A 19,109-nucleotide genomic window follows, 5' to 3' on the forward strand; every position below is an offset into this window, starting at 1 on the left:
CAAAACAAAGACACAAAACAACTACAAAAAGAGACAAAAACAACCACAGAGAAACACAAAATAACTACAACAGACACAAAACAACCACAAAGACACACAAAAAAAAACTACAAAATGAGGTAAAACAACCACAAAAAGACACAAAATAACCACAGAGATACAAAATAACTAGCAACAGAGGCAAAACAACCACAAAGAGACACAAAACAACTACAAAAAGAGACAAAAAGAACCACAAAGAAACACAAAATAACTACAATAGACACAAAACAATCACAAAGACACACAAAATAACTACAAAATGAGGCAAAACAACCACAAAAACACAAAACAACCACAAAGAGACACTACATGACTACAAACCAGGCAAAACAACCACAAAGAAACACAGAACAACCACAGAGTCACTACACAGAACTACAAAGGGATATAAAGCAACCAAAAGGAGACATAAAGCAACCAGAGGGAGACAGACAATGACCACAAAATGACAGCACTGGGGCCATTTGCATATCTGTGCCCCAGGGCTAATTGCCTCACGATCCACCCTGTTTAAACTCACTGAAAAGCTCATTTTAGTAAGGTGTGCGAAATGATGACGATGCACAGGTGTACTCCAGGACAGAGCCCAGCCTGCTGTCATTGCTGACATCTCTCTTATAGCTTTTTGTAAAATGTTTTATGGAGTGGAGATGTATGATACTGGCTGAGGACACTGCCTGCTGCGGCATCCTTAAATACTGGACACTAAAAATCCTAATTAGCCTAAACCCATTTCTACTGATCATTGGGCTGTTAGAGAGTAAAAAAAAAAGAGCAATCACAAATAGTAAGTAGAAAAATAATGACACAATAACACACGTCTGAATACAGCATTTATGGTCAAACATGAGTTTACTTTGATACATTATCCAAAACAACAAACAGCACACAGCAGATTTCTCCAGCGCTGAAGAAAACAGTTTCTCTGGGGGCAGATGGATCTGAGAGCAAACCTCAAATTTCTACAAATTCAATTTATATTTTACCAACTGCTCTACAGCACAGAGATAAATGCTTGGAGGTGAATTAAATCCCATTCTGTTGTGCTTATTTTGTCTCGGGGATTTTACCCACATGCAACTGCTATGGTCTCCACATGTAGCAAAACAATAATACACCTCTCAGCTACGACTATTTGACTCATCCCTGATCAGCAGGTCATACATGAATACAGAACGATGAGATGCTTAAACCTGTGGCAGTTATCTAGAAAGATAAAACCGATCACAGATATCAACTTAGTAGCATCTTTGGCTCTTCACAACAAAACCACACCATATAATATGGTTTCATTTTTCTTATCATTTAGAAAAGGTTTAAAATATGGTGTGGTAAGTACTTAACACCATTAAAAGTCACACAAAGGTCTAAAAAATGAAGTAGTTAAGTTGCAGCCAAGGGGGATTTTGCAAAAATCAAAATGCCGTGATGATAGGTCTATGGGTCATACTCAGCCATCTTACTTCATATCAAAATACTGACAGTATCGATGATTGTATCCATGCAGGCCATCAGAATACAGGAAAAAGCGACAAACATTTTTCATCCAATCAGGCTCTTAATGTGGCTCATATCAATGCTAACGTTGGAGTAACAGTGTTTCCACACAAGACAACATCAACAGCAGTCTTGAGACGAACCCATACAGGCCGTCTCTGTTAACAACTGCGTGCTGGGCTTTTGCAGCACTGCACTGGTGAGTTACTGAGGTCAATGTCTCGTGTGGCCCGCTTTCACGTCTCAGAGTGGGACAGCAGCTGCAGCTCCAGTAAACAGGAGTACACCATGAAGACAGCCTCCTCGGTGAGAGCCCAGAGTCTCAGACAGTGTTTCTCTGAAAAGGATTCAGTAGGTTGCAGGCTACACCTGGAAGTCAGTCCCGAAGTGTCTGATCTGGGCGTCAGTCATAGATAGATAGGTGGTCCTCATACTGGGCGAGTACTGCAAGGGAAATGATTGGAAAACACAATTTAGCACATCTGCATTTGAAAAACATTTTATAATCAAATCAAATTAAACATTAAAATGATGATCTGATTCAAGCTCAGAGGATAAGCTGTTCTTTCATTAAAAGGTTGTGGAATCTGGGGATGGTACTTTAATGTTGCCGGGGAATTAAAGGCCCAGTGTGTAGAATTTAGGGGGATATATTGGCAGAAATGGACTATAGTAAGTATGTTTTCTTTGGTGTATAATCACCCAGAAATAGGAATTGTACTGTTTTCGTTAGCTTAGAATGAGCTGTTTATATCTACATAGGGAGCAGGTCCTTGTCTACGGAGGTTGCCATGTTGCAGCATCATGTTCCTACAGTAGCCCCAAATGGACAAACCAAACACTGGCTCTAAATACGGCCATTTGCATTTTTGCGCCGGCCACCAAAGTAAGCAGCTGAACAGCATTAAAAAAACACTGAATTTTAACGTGAAACTGTTTATTTCAGTGTTTTAACCAATTTAAATCACCAGCTGTGTTTATTGTGGAGGGAAAGAGACCTCTGCAGATAATTCGGCTCCTGGTAAAAACCTCCTGAACATCTGGATCTTAAGTCACTAGATGAAGAAGGTGAGCACACACTGGCAGGTGCTGGGCTAGCCGCATGTCTGCGATGAGCTAAACAGCATCAGAGAAACGTGAAACTGCTTTGTTCAGTGTTGCGACCAATTTTAATAACCTGGTCCCTTTGTTTTGAAGAGGAAGAAACCTCTGCAGATAAAGAAGGAATTCTTAACGAGAGTTCATATGTGAGAAGTTTCAGTTGGTTGCAATCTGGAGTTCTCACCACTAGATGCCACTAAATCCTACACACTGTTCCTTTAAAGAGCAGGTGAAGAGCAGACAGAGGGTGAGTCAGGGGTCACAGAATAAGTTACGCTCACATCAAAACAGTGCCAGAAGGTCAGAGGTCACACAGCTGAGCTTTAAGGGTTTTTTTTTTTTTGGTTAAAACATTTTGCATAGCAAGCATTATTACACACATAAGCCCAGACTTTGTGTCAAGGAGTGGAATGAAAATGAAACCAAACAAATCAGGAAGAAGTTTGACAACAACAACAAAAAAACTTACGGTTTTTAAATGTCTGAGTAAAAGAATGAAAATAACAAAAGGGTTAGTTATAAAACACTGGTTAATATTCAGCAGTTAAGATACCTGTTTTTGAAAAACCGCTTAAATAAAAGCAAAAGTAAAATGCATCGCAGAGCTGATTCACAAAAATGAATAAATAAATAAGTTCTGTCAGGTACACAAACAAATGAAACACACAGGTGCCTGTTAAGGATGTGTCTCACGGAGGCAGACTTAAATTTTAAACAATGGTCCACATTCTCTCTTTTTCTTTGCCTCAGAAGGTGTTTTCAAGCCTTTGGTTCGCTGTGAATGCAGTTCAAGCACTGAGTCAGCCACGCACACAGAAAACTTAACAGAAGAGAAACTTGAACGAAAAGAAACCTTAACTGTGGATTTACCAGCGTCATCTATCATGTAGCTCTGGAGACACACCACACGCTTTTAGACTAAAGCCTCGTTTCCACCGAGCAGTTCAGTTCATTACACATTAGAATGGCTATTTTTGTGTTTAGTTTGCAAAAGTTGTGGATATACCAACAGGATCACTTCATTCTGACCTATTTTTCTGTCACTCCCTTGTTGAGGTACTAAGCACAGTGATGTGATACTAAAATGTGGAGGTAGAAACACTGCAGTCTGTTGATTGGTCAATAGAGAATCAACACTCTAGGTCAGACTACAGTGGACTATAACCAGTGTTCCTATAGTGGCAAGTTTACATAAATTAGTCAACTATAACTACAAAATGAAAGGATGTTTTGCTGCCTGTCATCTTTATAAGATAAGAAGTTATCTACATAAGAGTGACATGACATTGCCATAACTATGACATGACACGGTCATGGACCTGTCATGAACATTGTGTACATGTCATAAACATTTATGACTGCTGTCATTAAGTGTCATTCAGTTTTTGTAATGGCAAGTTGACATTGTTTGGGTTGTCTTGATTATGACGACTTGACATTAATCAAAGTGACATTACCAGAAGTTGTCTTTGTCATGACAAGCTGACATTAAATTTGTTTGGGATGTCCTTATTATGACAAGTTGACATTAACCAGGATGACATTACCAGAAGATGTCTTTATGTTAATGTCAAGTTGTCATTATAAGGACATCCCCAACCAATTTAATGTCAGCTTGTCATGACAAAGACGACTTCTGGTGATGTCACTTTAATTAATGTCAAGTTGTCATAATCAAGACAACCCAAACAATGTCAACTTGTCGTTACAAAACCCGAATGACACTTAATGACAGCAGTCTTAAATGTTTATGACATGTACATAATGTTCATGACAGTGTCATGTCATAGTTATGACAGTGTCATGTCACTCTTATGTAGATACCTTCAAGTAAAGTGTTACCAATTTAATTCACCATCTCCTGCATGTTACCCAATGCATGAGCTGACACTATTATTCAATTAACACAACTTAAGTGTCAACATGATGTCCATGCCATTTGTTTTCAGTGGCTCTCTTGCATGACATACGCTTAGCTAATAGTTGGATCATCAAGCACTTGAAAAATGTAAACGAATGTCACCCGGTTTATGCCCACTGCACTTATTCTATTCCCTCATTTGGCGGCGCCTCATTCCTGTGTGCTCCGGCAGCACTACACCCCTGCTTCAAACACCTCAGCCTGCTCTTTTTTGTTCTGTAATGTTGGCGTGCACTCCTGTTCCATGGACAAAAAGCAAAGTGCAGACGTTCCTCTGCATCATTGAAGAGGAAATACAGCAAAAGCTGGATGGAGCAGTGACAAAACTACTATCAAGTAACAATCCTGTCTACATTTTAGAGTACTGTCTGCGGTGGAAACGCAAAACAGATCTCTAGTGTTAGATTGAAAAGCAGCTTGTGAGTTCTACTATTAAAACTAGATAGCTGCACTTTCTTTATCTGACAAAAAGCCATGGTTATTTCACACAGACATATTGCATAGTCTTACAAATGCTTTGCAAGAATTAGAAATAAGATCCAAGTCAGTGGTGAAGCAAACATGAGCATATGTTCAGAGGTTAGTAGTGACAGTGTGTGATGGCACCAGGCTAAAAAAAAAATGCATGCATTTCAGTCTATGGCCAGCAGAGAGCAGTCTTCCATCACATTGTTCTCCTCAGTCAGTGTTGACAGTGCAATTTTATATGTATTGTGTTCATGGTGCTGCTATGCATGCTTTCTGTGAGTGTTGCAGCATTGTCGGGGTCAGTAGTGCCATCATCATCGTCATCACACTAGGGACACTAGAGCCTCATAGGGCCAACGCACCGAGGGGGGTGGGGATCCTCTCCCTATGAGCGGCACATTCTCATACCGAGGACTCCCTCCAAACAGCATGGACTGATTCCTGTGACGGAGAGAGAAAGAAGAGAAGTAAGCAATGAAACACACAGACACAACCATGCTGTCATCATCTATTCAGCTTACATGTATTCAGGAGGTGGTATGGTATTAGAGGCAGACTGCGGAGGAGGGTGAAGGCTGGCCTGGCTGCCGAGGCTGCTGGTATAGCTACAGAAACTGTGGATGTTGGACCTTCTGGGGTTGTAGGATATCCGCCGGGCTTGGGGGTTAAATGGGTCCTCCTCATCTATGTCGTCATACTCTTTGTCCCTGGATGAAAGTGGTACACACACACACACACACACACACACACACACACACGTAACACACAAACAAAAACAGGAACAGAGAGAGTGCATGTGTTAACACTTTCCAGGAGTGCATTGTGGGCAGTGCGTAATGGGATAAGGGGGTTGCTTGGTTCTGACCTGCTGCCCATTAGTGTCCACACTCTGAAAATCGCACACAGCATGGCAGAGAGTGCACAGGCAGCCAGAAGGGAAAACAAAGAGAGGTAGAGGAGCCCTTCCACCCCATCATAGCACACACCCATTAGGGCATCCAGGTAGTCCTAGAAGAATGGACGCACAAAGTACAGTCGGTTATTGACAGTTTCCCGTAAAACATTACTTTTCACAAATACAGTCCCTTTTATCAGAACTCAGTACTATTCCAGGTTGAAAAAGGGTGATTTGAGTTATGGAATTTACAGACAAACATGACATGGGCACACTGATGGACAAAAACATGTTTATTTATGTCACTTTTTGGGGACATTGAATTCACTTTCAGTCAAGTAATTCATTTTTCTTAGGACTCTAAACAACATTAGATCGCTGTTTGAAACTCTTACTGTCTCTCTTAATGTAGCTGATGTGGGGGGAGGGGGAACCACAGTGACAGAAATGCTCAGCCCATGCCTTCACATGCACTTTATACACACAAACACAATGTAGTCTTTTTCCACAGAGACCCTCATGTTACTCTGATGACATGCATGTTTAAAATGCATTCTTTGTTTGTTTCGCTTGTTGCCCTGGTTGTGTATGTTGTCAGAGTTACTGAGTCTCTTCGAACATCCTCACTTTTACATCCACCAAATCAGGCTGTTCTCATTCACTGTTCTTACTTATAGAGTGCTGCAGGAATGAGTCTAAAACCTCAGAAATGAGTTGCACTTCTGGTTCCCTCGTCTCGAAGTCAATGGGTTTTTTGAATAGGTTTTATGGTTTGATGCCTGAAATAAGGTCTGCGGTTAAAACAAGCTCAAGAGACGTTCTCTTTTTGTTTTACGACTCAAAGTATGTCAGTAAATACCCCACTTATGAATTTTTGACGCTTTTACATGTCTTGAAAAAGGCAATCACTTACAATTGGCTACATAACACTAGAAAACATCATCATGTCGGGCATGACTTTAATAGCCTTGTTGTGGTGGTGGGTTTAAAGTCATCTTACCATGGTGTACTTCATTTATAGCCTAACATTAACATTAGCTTTTACCAGGAACCAGGGCAATGCTAATAAAAACATTATCTTTGCACCGCTTTATACCCAAAAAGTACTGCACTATAATGTGTTTATAACCCGCGCAATCGTAAGGCAGGAGGCTGTGATCAGGCTGCGGGCTGTCCTCTCAAAATGACAGGAGAAAAGGAGGAAGTCAGGTGACAAAGTATAAAGAGTTGCAAAGGCTGCAGAGGGAGGTGGTTGGGGTTGACGGAAGGGTCAAACAAACACAGGACTTTGACCCGGGAGCCTGCTGCTCGTGTTTCGTGTAAAAGCAAAAGTCAGCGTTAAGTTATTTTAACATCACGTCATCACATCACGCTGGATGCCCAACCACAGTTCTTATACTAAACACGACCTGACATAAGCTATCATATGGACCATGTGCAGAATCTTTCATAAGATATGATACAAACTGTTTTGCGGCCAAGTTACCACCCTGCTGATATTCTGAATACAGTCTCCCACCCTCCACCTAACCTCATCTCTATTCCGTTTTTTAAAAGAATGACACAGCTGCGGCACATGCTGTATACTGTGTATATAAAGGCTCTATTGATCGAAAAGCCTACATCCTGTGTTGCAATCACAGCAGCGAGAAAGACTCATTTCAGCACTGAGATGCCTTATTCCCTTTACAGATACATCTCTGACAATCTGAAAGTTGCAGGTGTAAAGTTAGATTTTACAGTGAGAAAAACTGGGGGTGGTGAATAGAGCTGGTCTGACTGATACAATGTGTATTGACAATTGCAATAAAGTGTATAAACATGTTAGAGATATGGTTGAAAAATAAGTCAGGTTGGTCCTCTAAGCAGCTTTGAGCTATGCTACAAAGCAGACTTATTAAAAAGTGTCCTGGTTGGAATCTGACCTTACCTTATGTAGCCCACGGCAGTCGAGCAAGGCTGTTAACTGGTGTAGACTGAACTCGGTGGAGTTCAGCAGTCGCTGGATCCCCAAAAGGTCTCTCTGTATATATTAAAAAAAGGGTTTAAAAGAGACGAAAGAATGATACACATTTTTCCACAGTCTGGTGTAATAGTCCGTCTGACAGCCACACTTACCTCAGCTGTGGGGAAGATGGGTACCGAGAACTGCAGCAAGCCCTGGATCTGAATTTGCATGGTGGTCAAAGAACGCTGGCAGACTGTCAAAGACTGCGTAAACATAATCGCCCACCGACATCACACGCACAGACATCCACAACAAACAAAGAGAGGATCACATTAAGGGGAGCATTGTTTGGGAGCAGCATGTCAACAAGTAATTTGGTGTCAAAGAAGGCTTTATAATGCGCTTAACGGAGGACACATTTCTTTCCAGACTGATACGTGGGCCCAGATTATCCTTCGCCACAAACCGTCTCGCCCACCAGTCACTGTCCCTCCTCTCATTCCCACCAACCACATTGCAAGCACAAACAAAAGAGCAATGTTTATATCAACTAGGTCATCGGAGGAATAGATTATCCTTACCTACTTAACAGGCGTCCTTTTAATCCCTAAATGGATGCGGCGACGTTAACTAAGCATGCAGGTTTTAATAATTACTGGTCATGGGTTTATCCTTGACAAATTCCCTTTATACATGCCATACATTTACAGTACTATTCATGAAAGAATCGTGTGTATGAATAATACGAAGCTGCAGGATCACACCATCATAAATTGCATGATAACATGCAAGTGTTGAACTGTGCATGGTGAGAAGGTGGCGCATTACTCAAGAAAGAAAGCCTTGTCATTAGTAAGTGGCCATAAATTCACTCTCTGTGCTCCACAACTTCACATTGGGTTCAGTGATAGATTAGGCGATCGCGGAGGCCGACTTCATCGTCCGGTTCATGAATTTAAAAACATTATCATGTGGCGCACCTGGTCATGTACACAAAGTCGACGTTAACTGTTAACTGCCTCGTGCAAAATTTATTTCCGAGCCATAATGGCTTCGGCAAAAGATACACAGATGTAAACCCATGCTAAGTGAGAAATACAATGAAAAACAACTGGAGTGTTTCCTTTATTTCACAAGGTTATATGGCTGAATCTGCAGGCCTCGGAAGTAAGTGTTTAATGAATAGCAGCCATCAATTACATTCTGGGGTTGTGATGCTCACATTGCAAGGGTTTTGTGTGCAACTGTATCATCTCTACAGTTATTTTTGAGCCACTTTTAATGCACCTGCATTTCAAGCACCAATAATTGGCCTCTTTGGAATGTCTGAGGTATCTAGGTCTTTCTTTGCTGAAGCATCAATGCAAAAAGTGATGGGCAGATGTCTTTATACATAGAAATAATTCAGGATTCTTAATTCCTCTTCCTATTTCCTCAAGATTTTCCAGTTGCCTTTAAACACTAGCTGCCTTTATGCATGATATACAGTAAACTGAATAAATAACTAAAAAATGCTGCCAGTGAGAATACCCCAAGGCTGAGATTATGCACAGGGTAAAAGATACGGCTAATTTTTGGAGACCCACATATGAAAAAAGGAATATTCTTTGATCAAAGTTTATCACTTGAAGTAATTAAATTAGTGTTGGGGGATCATTTTTCAGAACCGATCCGATTAGGGCCCGATAATGATCTAAGCAGCCTGGCGTCTAACAAGGAAAAACTCATTTTAAAATAGCAATACATTTTCCAGTTTGTGACTCTCGGTAAACAACTACACGTGTAAGCAGACAGCTGAGACTTTGGACGTTTCGTCGATACCTGTTGGAAAGGGTTTGGTAGATTCGGGCTGCAGAACAAATAATAGTGTGCAACATCTGGAGGGGGAGAGAAATAGAGAGACAGGGAGAGAGATTAGCATTGTGTCGAAACATTCAGTGACAGAGAACTTGTGTCTGTGCAATTCTGTTTGTAGAGATAAATTACCTGCGCTGAGGAAATCCTTGGTTTGGTTAACAATAAACTTGTCTGGAGAAACACAAAAGTCACTGGTGCCCTGTAGGAAAACAACAGCACGCTGTAATCTATGCAAGTATGCATAACCAGAAAGAGTGCAGTATTTATTTATGAACGAGATCCAATTTCTTGTGCTGCAACTACACTAAATTTGCACTGAGCGCTTTTAGACAATCTCTCAACAACACAAAGTATTTGCTTTACAAGATTTTTAGCCTTGTTTGACTGTGAGCCAAATGAAAGTGCCCGCAGACATGCACACACACACACACACACACACACACACACACACACACACACACACACACACATGCATTAAAAAAAACACACGCAAAGAAAAAAGTGTGGTATGAAGGAATAAATCTCAGGCTATATTGACCATGTACAGCATTACTCGCTTTGCTGACCACGGGTGAAATCTACTAAATATTTCCATGCTCTCACATTCATCCATGGAGACCTGGATGTGTGCATGCATAAACTAATAAGGGTTAAGGTCACGCAGCCTCTGTGCACTTAGTCTGTCCTCGAGCAGGAAAAAGAAGGCACCAAATAAAAGGGCAAATAACAAAAGTAACTAAATAATTCCTCATGCACATGCATAATTAAGAGACAGAGGAAATAAAAGGCCGCTGTTGAAATTGATCAAGTTCAAAGGGATCAGGAAATCCGCTGTGACGCAGACTCATACATCAAAGCCTCGTGCCATTTATTTCCAATCTAGTCTTGTGTCCACTGCTTTTCATGTCAGCTCCAATCAAGTAAAAGTATCTTTCCACAAACTGTTATTGTAAAGCAAAGCTCGACCAACTCCACAAAGCGATGATTAATGAAATCCAGGAAGAAACAAAACACAACCTTCGTTTCTGCTTTGTAGTTTTACGCTTATTCCACCTTGGATTACCAATATATCTCTAAACACCACTGCCATCACATGACATTTGTTGTCAGCGGTAACTGTACAGCAATGTGTGTGTGTGTGTGTGTGTGTGTGTGTGTGTGTGTGTGTGTGTGTTAGGCACTGCTAGGATGTTACCCTTCATCTCTATCTCATTATACTACCGGGGACATTTTGTTTATGCTCCGTCTCATCAAATATGTATAAATTTATGAGCATTTTCTAGGACACCACCACTATCTACCTTCCTTTCAAGATGCACCATGTTTTCGAACCGCACCGTTTTTGAGTAATGATGTACAGGTGCAACAAGTTTACTTGTTTTGCATACTGTCCCATATTCAGATTCTTTTACTGACGACCACATTCTTTGATGCATCCACTTCTGTATGGAGGACGGCCAACCTATTAATAACCAGGCAGGTACAGTTATTCAGCAAATTTGCCTCAGCTCATCTGTGATGGAACTGACTGACAGTGACAGAAGAGATGCATATTTTGGTTTTAATGGGGTTGTCTTCTAATATAATGGGTTAAACTAAGCCTCAGATATTGGTAATCAGGCTTTAAAACTGCAAAGAAGCTCTGCAATCACAGAGAACCGGAAGATATGTCTATTTCACACCTGTGTGGTTAAATTCAGCTTAAAATCAGCTGTCAACCCCACCTCTGCAACATTCTGTTCCCCCTCTGCCTCACGGAAAACAGCTGTCCACATGTAAATTCCTGTGGGATAATGCACAGATGGGATAATCTGCGGGAGGCAAGGAGATCAGGGAGGGGAGACAGTTGGTCTGAAGGAAGGCAGGGAGTAAGGAGGATACTCTGTGTACCCCAGACAGTGCCCCTAATACGAGCTCCATTACACCCTAAGCCCAGATGCGCCGAACACATGGTGCACAGACAGGAAGAGGGAACAATCTGTCAGAAATAAGGGGGACCGAAAGGCAGATAAAGCTGAACACAACAAAAGAAGAGATTTTGAAGAAAGCAGAGCTCGTAATTAATCCTAGAAACAGCTTTGTTTACAACGGCGGGGCTAAGGGTTGATAAACCTAAAACGCTCGGGACTTGTAATCAGCTTTACTGCATGACCGACCATAGAAAAGCGCCTTGCCGTAAACTAAACAAACATATACAGACACTCTTTAACCAGGAGAGATGTCCAAGAACACACGCTGCTTATTGACAGTAAAACCCTCGGGAAGTAATTGCATGAGGTGGGAAGCTAAATACAAGAACCACTGTCCACCAGGATGTCTGTGGATTCAACTCTGTGGGTTAAAAAAGAACCAACTGGGTTTTTAAAACGAATGCATAAACAATACTTTTAAAGAAAGAGGGGGAAAATACTGTGTTTTCTCACCACAGCTGTAGCAGTGCCTGCTCCCAGTGAGGCCCAGCTCAGGATCAGAGACAGCACGACAAAAGCCATGATCCTGGAGGAAAACAGCAAACGGGAAAGAGAGATGGGGTTGACGGAGAGATCCAGACAAAGACAAAGACACATGGGGAGAAGCAGATGAATTAGCGGATCTTTGTACCGATGATCTTCAGCTCTTTCTCTCTCATTTGATTTATTCTTTTCAGCGTTTGCTCGGGAATTGTTCTCCTTCCGCCTAAAGACACAGGCCCGGCTCGCACTTTGTACTGGGGCATCGTAGATTAGACGATACGGCTGGAATTCAATTTATTATGGAGTGATATGAAGATAAATTAACTCATGACTCCTGGCTGAATTCACTTGTTAGCTGCAGAAAAAAAAATTCTACTCAGATATAAGTTGAAAATTGTTCAACAGAGGTCTCAAAAGGCCATAACCAAAGATAATACTTGAGGTCTGTGGGCTTTCCATCTCTGTCTTTTGTCGTTTCTGCTCTGCTGGACCCCACCAGTAACATCTTAATTGGCTGCACTCTCTGTCGATCATGGCTGTCAATCACAGCGCAATGTCGCTGTCAATCAAAGGCTGCCACACACTTTGTATTGGCTTGTCGACCTCTTGTCTTTTACGCCCTCTTTTGTCGGGAAAGAGTGAAGAGCTCAGCTGGGTCTTCACATTTCACACTGTGGGGGTGTTTTATGAAAAAAAATAACATAAAAAAAAATCTTCCCACGATTAAGCAGCATGTCTTAGTGACCACTGGCAGAAGCTTGAGAAAGTGTTGTAAATTAGAGGGATATAAACCAGTAAAAAGAGGAGGAATGGCTCCCTGATGGATGTAAAGAGGTTGCAGAGGGCTTCTGTTCTCAACTCACTCCTCGGACCTTCTTGAAAGCACCAATAAAGTAGCCTGAGAGCACTTAATAATTAGTTAAGGGAGCAGGTTCATCCTGCTCGTGCGATCAATAGGCATTAGTAAGGCCCATCAGAGAGAGATGTGAAGAGGGATCCTGGGCATCATCCGCTAACACTGACACGTAGGCTGCACTAAATTGGCCAAATGGGATGGGAAGTCTGGACTGTGGATTTGCTTGTCAGACATCGGCGTTGGTTTAAATGGATGGCTGCAATTTGCTAAATCAAACGTTCCTCCTCTTAATCTTCCCATTTCTTTCAGAGCTTTGGAAGCTTCTTTTTTATTGTTCAGGGAATAAACAACAAGGTTATGATCTATTTTAGTGTCAAATCTGAAAATTATATTCAGCAAACTGATCGGTCAGCTTTATTGAGCATAGCGCTATAACGTTGCCTTAATTGTAGGTGGAAATACAAGGCAAGTCACTGAGGAGAGGCATAAGGGCAGTGCCATTATCTGTGCTATTTGACAATGTAATGCTATCGTTGGTGTTGTTAATGGAGTGACCTATATGGTGCCAGAGAGGCTGACTGGTGCCCTGCCTGTCTGCGGTCTCTGATCCCGGCAGAGGCCTATGAGAACAGATATGGACTGCTAAGGGAAAATAAAAAGCCTCAGAAACAAGATGAAAAACAAGATGAAAAGCAAGTACGTCCACATACACACTCGGGGTACATACGTGATGAGCAGCCATCGAGACTGCTTGGCCATTCCCAAGCACACAGCCAAGCAGATGACCAGATCCAGGATCAGGAGCAGCAGATAGGTCAGCCATCTACGAGACAGGAAAACCAAGCATCACCATAACAACCCTGATTGATCACTTTCGCTCACAGACAGCATACTTTATGCGCAAGCCTCGGGAAGTGCTGGCCCAACATATGTTTGAGACCGAATGTGTGAGATCTGTGTGTGCTGTATATCAGCATTCTTGTCTTCTAGTTAGAGCCCATCTGTTTCAGGTAATTTCCAGCCTGTTGGCTTAATAATTCAACACCACAAATCCATAGGCATTAATTTTTTAAGCTCTGAAAATGTCCTTCACAGGAATGGCCTACAGTCAGCTTGGACTTGGATAGTGTGTGCGTGTGTGTGTTCTGACCAATGAAACCACGTGGGAATGCTTATGACTCATTCTTAACTCCAGAAGATGTGGTAGCATCATAAATCTTTTAGCAATGACAAAGAAAAAAAAAACAGACTTTGATGTTCGGGGTGTCACACAAACAGGTGAATTCTGAAGATGCTGTATATGGACAGGGACTTACTGTGAAGTACTGTAGTAAATCTGTATACCAAAGGTCACTGGAGAATATGATTCATTCATGCTATGTGACAAAGTCTGGATGTACCCAAACAGACATTGACAGACTGCAGACTGGTTCTTCCTCTGCCCACAGAGGAGGGCATATGGATGGAGAGAAACACTGAAAGAGAACTCACTTTACTTCATCTGCATAAACAGAACTGCAGATTGTTTCCCTGAGCACAGGGACAGGATGATTTCAGAAACAGAATGGGGAAGGGAGGACACAATATTGGACAACATAATGGTGTCATTTTTCCCCTTGTTCGAATAACACTGGGCCTGGCCGTAACATTTGCTGTTCATCAATAAAGCCCTGCCACAGGCTGTTCATAGCTCGATGGCTACATGAAATTCAATCAACACCCAGGAGATTGGTGTCAGAATGCACAAAGTGGAGACTGTAGTCCAAAAGAAGATCTGATCTCATGATAGGACAGAACAACACACCATATGGGAATATGTATGCATGAAATTAATGCTAGGAATATGTCAGTAAAAAGACACTATCAGTGATGCAACTGTGGTTTTTTTGTGCTTGGTCAAAGGAACTTAATATCTCTATAGTTGCCTCAAAGAGAAGTGCAGAAGAAAATATAGACACGTATGTAAGTTAGATATCAACAAGAGTTATCACCTCATGGTTGTGTGCCGCCGCCAAACAGTGAAGTTACAGTTTACATCCATGTCTGTCCAGAATCATATGTAGCCATGGCAGCAGACAATGCTTCAAATATGTTGCTGCAAAAAAGCTACATATTCTAAAACAGCAGTTCCCAACTAGTGGGTCATGGTCCAAAAGAGGGTCCTAGGTCCATTCTGAATGGACTGCAAGTGACTCGCAAACGACACACAAGATGGCCAGATGGGGCAACAACTAACATGTTACCTTAACGACACTGAAACTAAGAGCTCACATGTTAGAATTGAAGAAGCCTCTTGGATGAGAGTTGAAATGAAACTCAAGCAAGTCCAGTTGCCCATGATATAGCACTTATGATCACCATGACTTGGATGACTGAGAATCTTCACCGACACAACCTGCAAACATGTCAAGCTTGAAAAAAAAAACTGCTTTATTTTGAAGTACAATGAATTTCCAGCCGAGAGCTTCTACTTTGAAGTGTCGTTCCCTGCTGTAGAGTGAGTGACCAATGGAGAGCTATATGACAGAAACAGCCAACTAGCTCAATGACAACCCAATTATCAGTCTGAATACACTGAACTCTGTGGACCTTGAACAAATGACTGAGGACAAATCTGGACCCCTTGGCTGGACCAGTTGGGAATCACTGTTCTAAAACATGGATGTTTCAAACACATTCTCAACCTACAGCACAGAAGATCTATGCAAAGGGTCAAAGTCAAGGTGGACACCCAAGATTAGTGTCACCAATTCAGTATCTGACCAAATGTAAGTAATGGTGTTGAATAATGGCCTAAAATGTGTTTTTGCGGAGCATATGATGTCAAAGTGAAGCTGACCTTTTACCTTTTGGGATATAAAATGTCAACACTCATCATTTTATCCTATTAGACGTTCATATGAATTTTTTGGGAAAATCTAATTAGTTCAACTTGGAATCCAAGTGGACGTTTGTGCCAAATTTGAGGACATTCTCTCAAGGCGTTCTTAAGATATTGCATTCACAACAATGAGAGGATTGTGAACTTGTGAACTTGAACTTTGAAAATGTAAATCTAATCAGTTCAACCTTGAGTCCAAGAGAATGTTTGTGCCAAATCTGAGGGAAATTCTCCCAGGGCTTGAAATATTGCATTCATGAGAACAGGATGGGACGGGACGAGTGAAAACACATGAAGATTCCTCATTTCCAGTCAAAATGTTCAAATCAAACAAATAGATTAAACAAATAAAGTCTTAAGCAGCTTATTTTATCAACCAATCAGGCTTTATCGTTTCTATCAGACAAATAAAAGGCCCGATTTAGACCTTGAAGAGCTCTGCAGACATTTTTGCTATATCATTGTGCAGACACACACTTACTGTCTGCTCCAGCAAGATGGACACTTGAGGTCATAAATCATGAATCATCTGCTTTCTTAGATCACTTCGATGCCAACAGTGAAGTCCCTTTGAACACCCATTCTATCTTTGCACCTCTAAAGCTACAGCATGTGTAGAACTCCTTCACATTCGTTATGCAGTTGAAAACTATAAATCTCCTTTTAACAAACACCAAACATAACAAAGGAAGGAATTTTATTTATAACAGTCAAGGAGATATGCATGAATATTAAGCAAAAACACTTAAAAAACACTTTCTTTGAAATGCCCATTTAGGCAGAAAGTAAAACAAATGGAGCTGCAGTGGAGGTTATTTAAGACTGCCTATCTTGTATTAAGCCAGGGGCTAGGTGACTAACACAACTGTCCGTAGACACAGGGAGATGAGCCTCATAACAAGTAAACACAACAATAAACTGTGCTGTTAATCATCATGCTGCTCACAGTTACATAAGTGAGAGCCTTGCATATTTTGTCACTTTTGGGGGCACAGGCTTATTGTAATTTCAACAGCGTGTACTGTGGAATTGACACTTTTATAATATGCAATAAAAAGTGACAAATATGATTCAACATGTGTTTTAACAATTGCCTTAAACTGAAATCAAGCTGAAGAATTAATAGCACTTCAGTGTTTAACGCGTTTTTTAGAGTGAGAGCTTTGCACTTTGCAATTTACGTCCTCTAAAGCTGCAACCTGCTGGGACAGGCAGGAGTTATGGGATGAATTTGATGAGAAGACATCAACTTGGAATCACTATAGCACTAGCTCAAACATACATCCAGATAAGCTCTGTTCCCTGATTAACTTTGTGTCTATAATGTATATCAAACAAATCCTTCTGCATAAGGCTCCGTACTACCCTAAATCTGTTCTCTGCTGGTCTCTCCTTCCAATTTACTCCAAAATACTCCTACAGTACTGTAATGAACAGGTTGCAAATGTGAAACTTCACAGCATAACAGCACTATGAAGTTTTATGTGCTGAGAAATATAGACGCTATTAAATTACACTCACAGTTTGGAGCAGCAGCGTTTGGAGCCTCATAAATTAACACTCCCCTCCTGAATTAATGCCGGATATTTTATTCATTTGGACTACTTTGTTGTTGATTGAGTTTATTATTTATTTTCCTGTTTATTGAATTTTAGTTTTGGCCTTGCAATACATTCCCACAGCCCCCTCTTCAAAAGCACACAGTTCTCGAAAGAGAAAACCACATCAAAATAATAATGACAATCAATGTGAGCAGTGGTCTGCGGGTAAGAAGATCATTTATGGTCTAATAGCAACAGCATAACATTCTGTTAGAGCTAAGTATTAAAGCTCAAACTGCACAGTGGGCAATAAGCTCAATTTCAGCTTTCATTTATTTAGCAATCAGGAGAAAATAGCTTTTCCGGTCTGTGTTCCGGAGGGAGGATCAATAAAATCCCATCTGCTCTGCGTCTGGACTGGATCACTTATAGTCCCATTCTGAGAGGCATGTTTACCTCAGCCAATCACGGATGAAATAAAACACTGTCAATCACCCCAGGGGAGGAACAAAGGCTCCACCTACCTGTAATACTCAACAAAGGCTGTTTGGTCAGCAATTGCTGCCAAGTCAACATTAGCTTTGCTGATATCCGGCAGAGTGGTCATCTCGCGGATGACGTTGTTGACCATCAACTGCATGAAGCGCAGAGCTTGCAGGTAGTCAGACCTTGCGGCAAAGATCTCATCCAGTCGTTCCAGATGCTGCTTGAGTCCAGTTTGAACATTGCCCAGAGATCCTCCAACCTAGGAGATAAAAAAAAAAAAAAAACAGAAGATAAGAGAAAGGAAGAAATAAAAGTAAACAGGAAATGGTAGAAACAGAATAAGAAAGGGAGGGGAGGTAAAGAGGAGTCAGAAAGAAAACAGGGTCAGGAAGAAACAGGAACATAAATAAAATCATAATATTCATAAAAAAGGAAGATTGAAAATATAGAGAAAGGTGAAAGAACCAAAGGAGCACTCCCTCGAGAGAAGATTAACTTTTCTCCTCAACCGTGTGTTTTATTCAGGTAAACAATGTTAGAGTGGAATACTGATAACAATACCGGGGAGACCTGTTATCACAGGGGTCTTTGATAGTGAGAATAGAGTGGGAGGAGGCATGGCGGAGTAAAGTAAATACATTTTACTTTTCTGTTTGAACAAAAACAATGTGATGCAGTAAACGCCTGCACTTTCACAGCATCAATGGAACCAGAAACCGGTCAATTTTAGCCCGATGCTGACGGGGGGAAATTGTTTCTCTGCCGTAGCCGCATTTCACAGAGAGTCACAGCCACAATAGCTTGACCCATTTATACAGATATTTTAAGAAAGGGCAATAAAGGTGCAATCCATTCTGTCGATGTAAACAAAATGGTAACCCTGCCATCCAAACTGAAAACATGTGCTTGAAACCTGCTGTCACTCCAAAATTGATAGATGTCTTTCAAAACATGAATGAATGCTAAACAACTGAATCTCAGATAGGATTTTTAGAGTGAGTTTAATATTTGTGAAAACATGTTTATGTAGTTTGCAGAATGACAAACACTTTCTCCTTGTTTTTTAAAGAGACAGTGCAACATTTTGGGAAATACGCTTACTTCTTTATATTAGAATACAGCCAGTAGCCTATTAGCTTAGCTTAGCACAAAGACTAGAAATG

At 41.1% G+C, this 19,109-nt stretch overlaps 1 protein-coding gene across 1 annotated transcript in view; it reads right to left on the reverse strand.

The window, feature by feature from the left end:
• Positions 1-852: 852 nt before the first annotated feature.
• Positions 853-19,109, reverse strand: part of ttyh2l (tweety homolog 2, like) — a 36,156-nt gene continuing 17,899 nt past the window's right edge. Inside the window, exons 4-14 of the mRNA XM_049561911.1 lie at positions 17,985-18,205; positions 13,766-13,861; positions 12,153-12,225; positions 9,859-9,928; positions 9,694-9,749; positions 8,043-8,135; positions 7,855-7,947; positions 5,895-6,037; positions 5,551-5,736; positions 5,392-5,470; positions 853-1,983 (exon numbers count right to left, since the gene is read on the reverse strand). Coding sequence (XP_049417868.1) covers positions 1,903-1,983; positions 5,392-5,470; positions 5,551-5,736; positions 5,895-6,037; positions 7,855-7,947; positions 8,043-8,135; positions 9,694-9,749; positions 9,859-9,928; positions 12,153-12,225; positions 13,766-13,861; positions 17,985-18,205 — 1,191 coding nt within the window. The 3' untranslated portion in view covers positions 853-1,902. The remainder of the gene's footprint in view (positions 1,984-5,391; positions 5,471-5,550; positions 5,737-5,894; positions 6,038-7,854; positions 7,948-8,042; positions 8,136-9,693; positions 9,750-9,858; positions 9,929-12,152; positions 12,226-13,765; positions 13,862-17,984; positions 18,206-19,109) is intronic.

This window comes from Epinephelus fuscoguttatus, linkage group LG19 (assembly GCF_011397635.1).
Source record: "Epinephelus fuscoguttatus linkage group LG19, E.fuscoguttatus.final_Chr_v1".
Lineage (NCBI taxonomy): Eukaryota > Metazoa > Chordata > Actinopteri > Perciformes > Serranidae > Epinephelus > Epinephelus fuscoguttatus.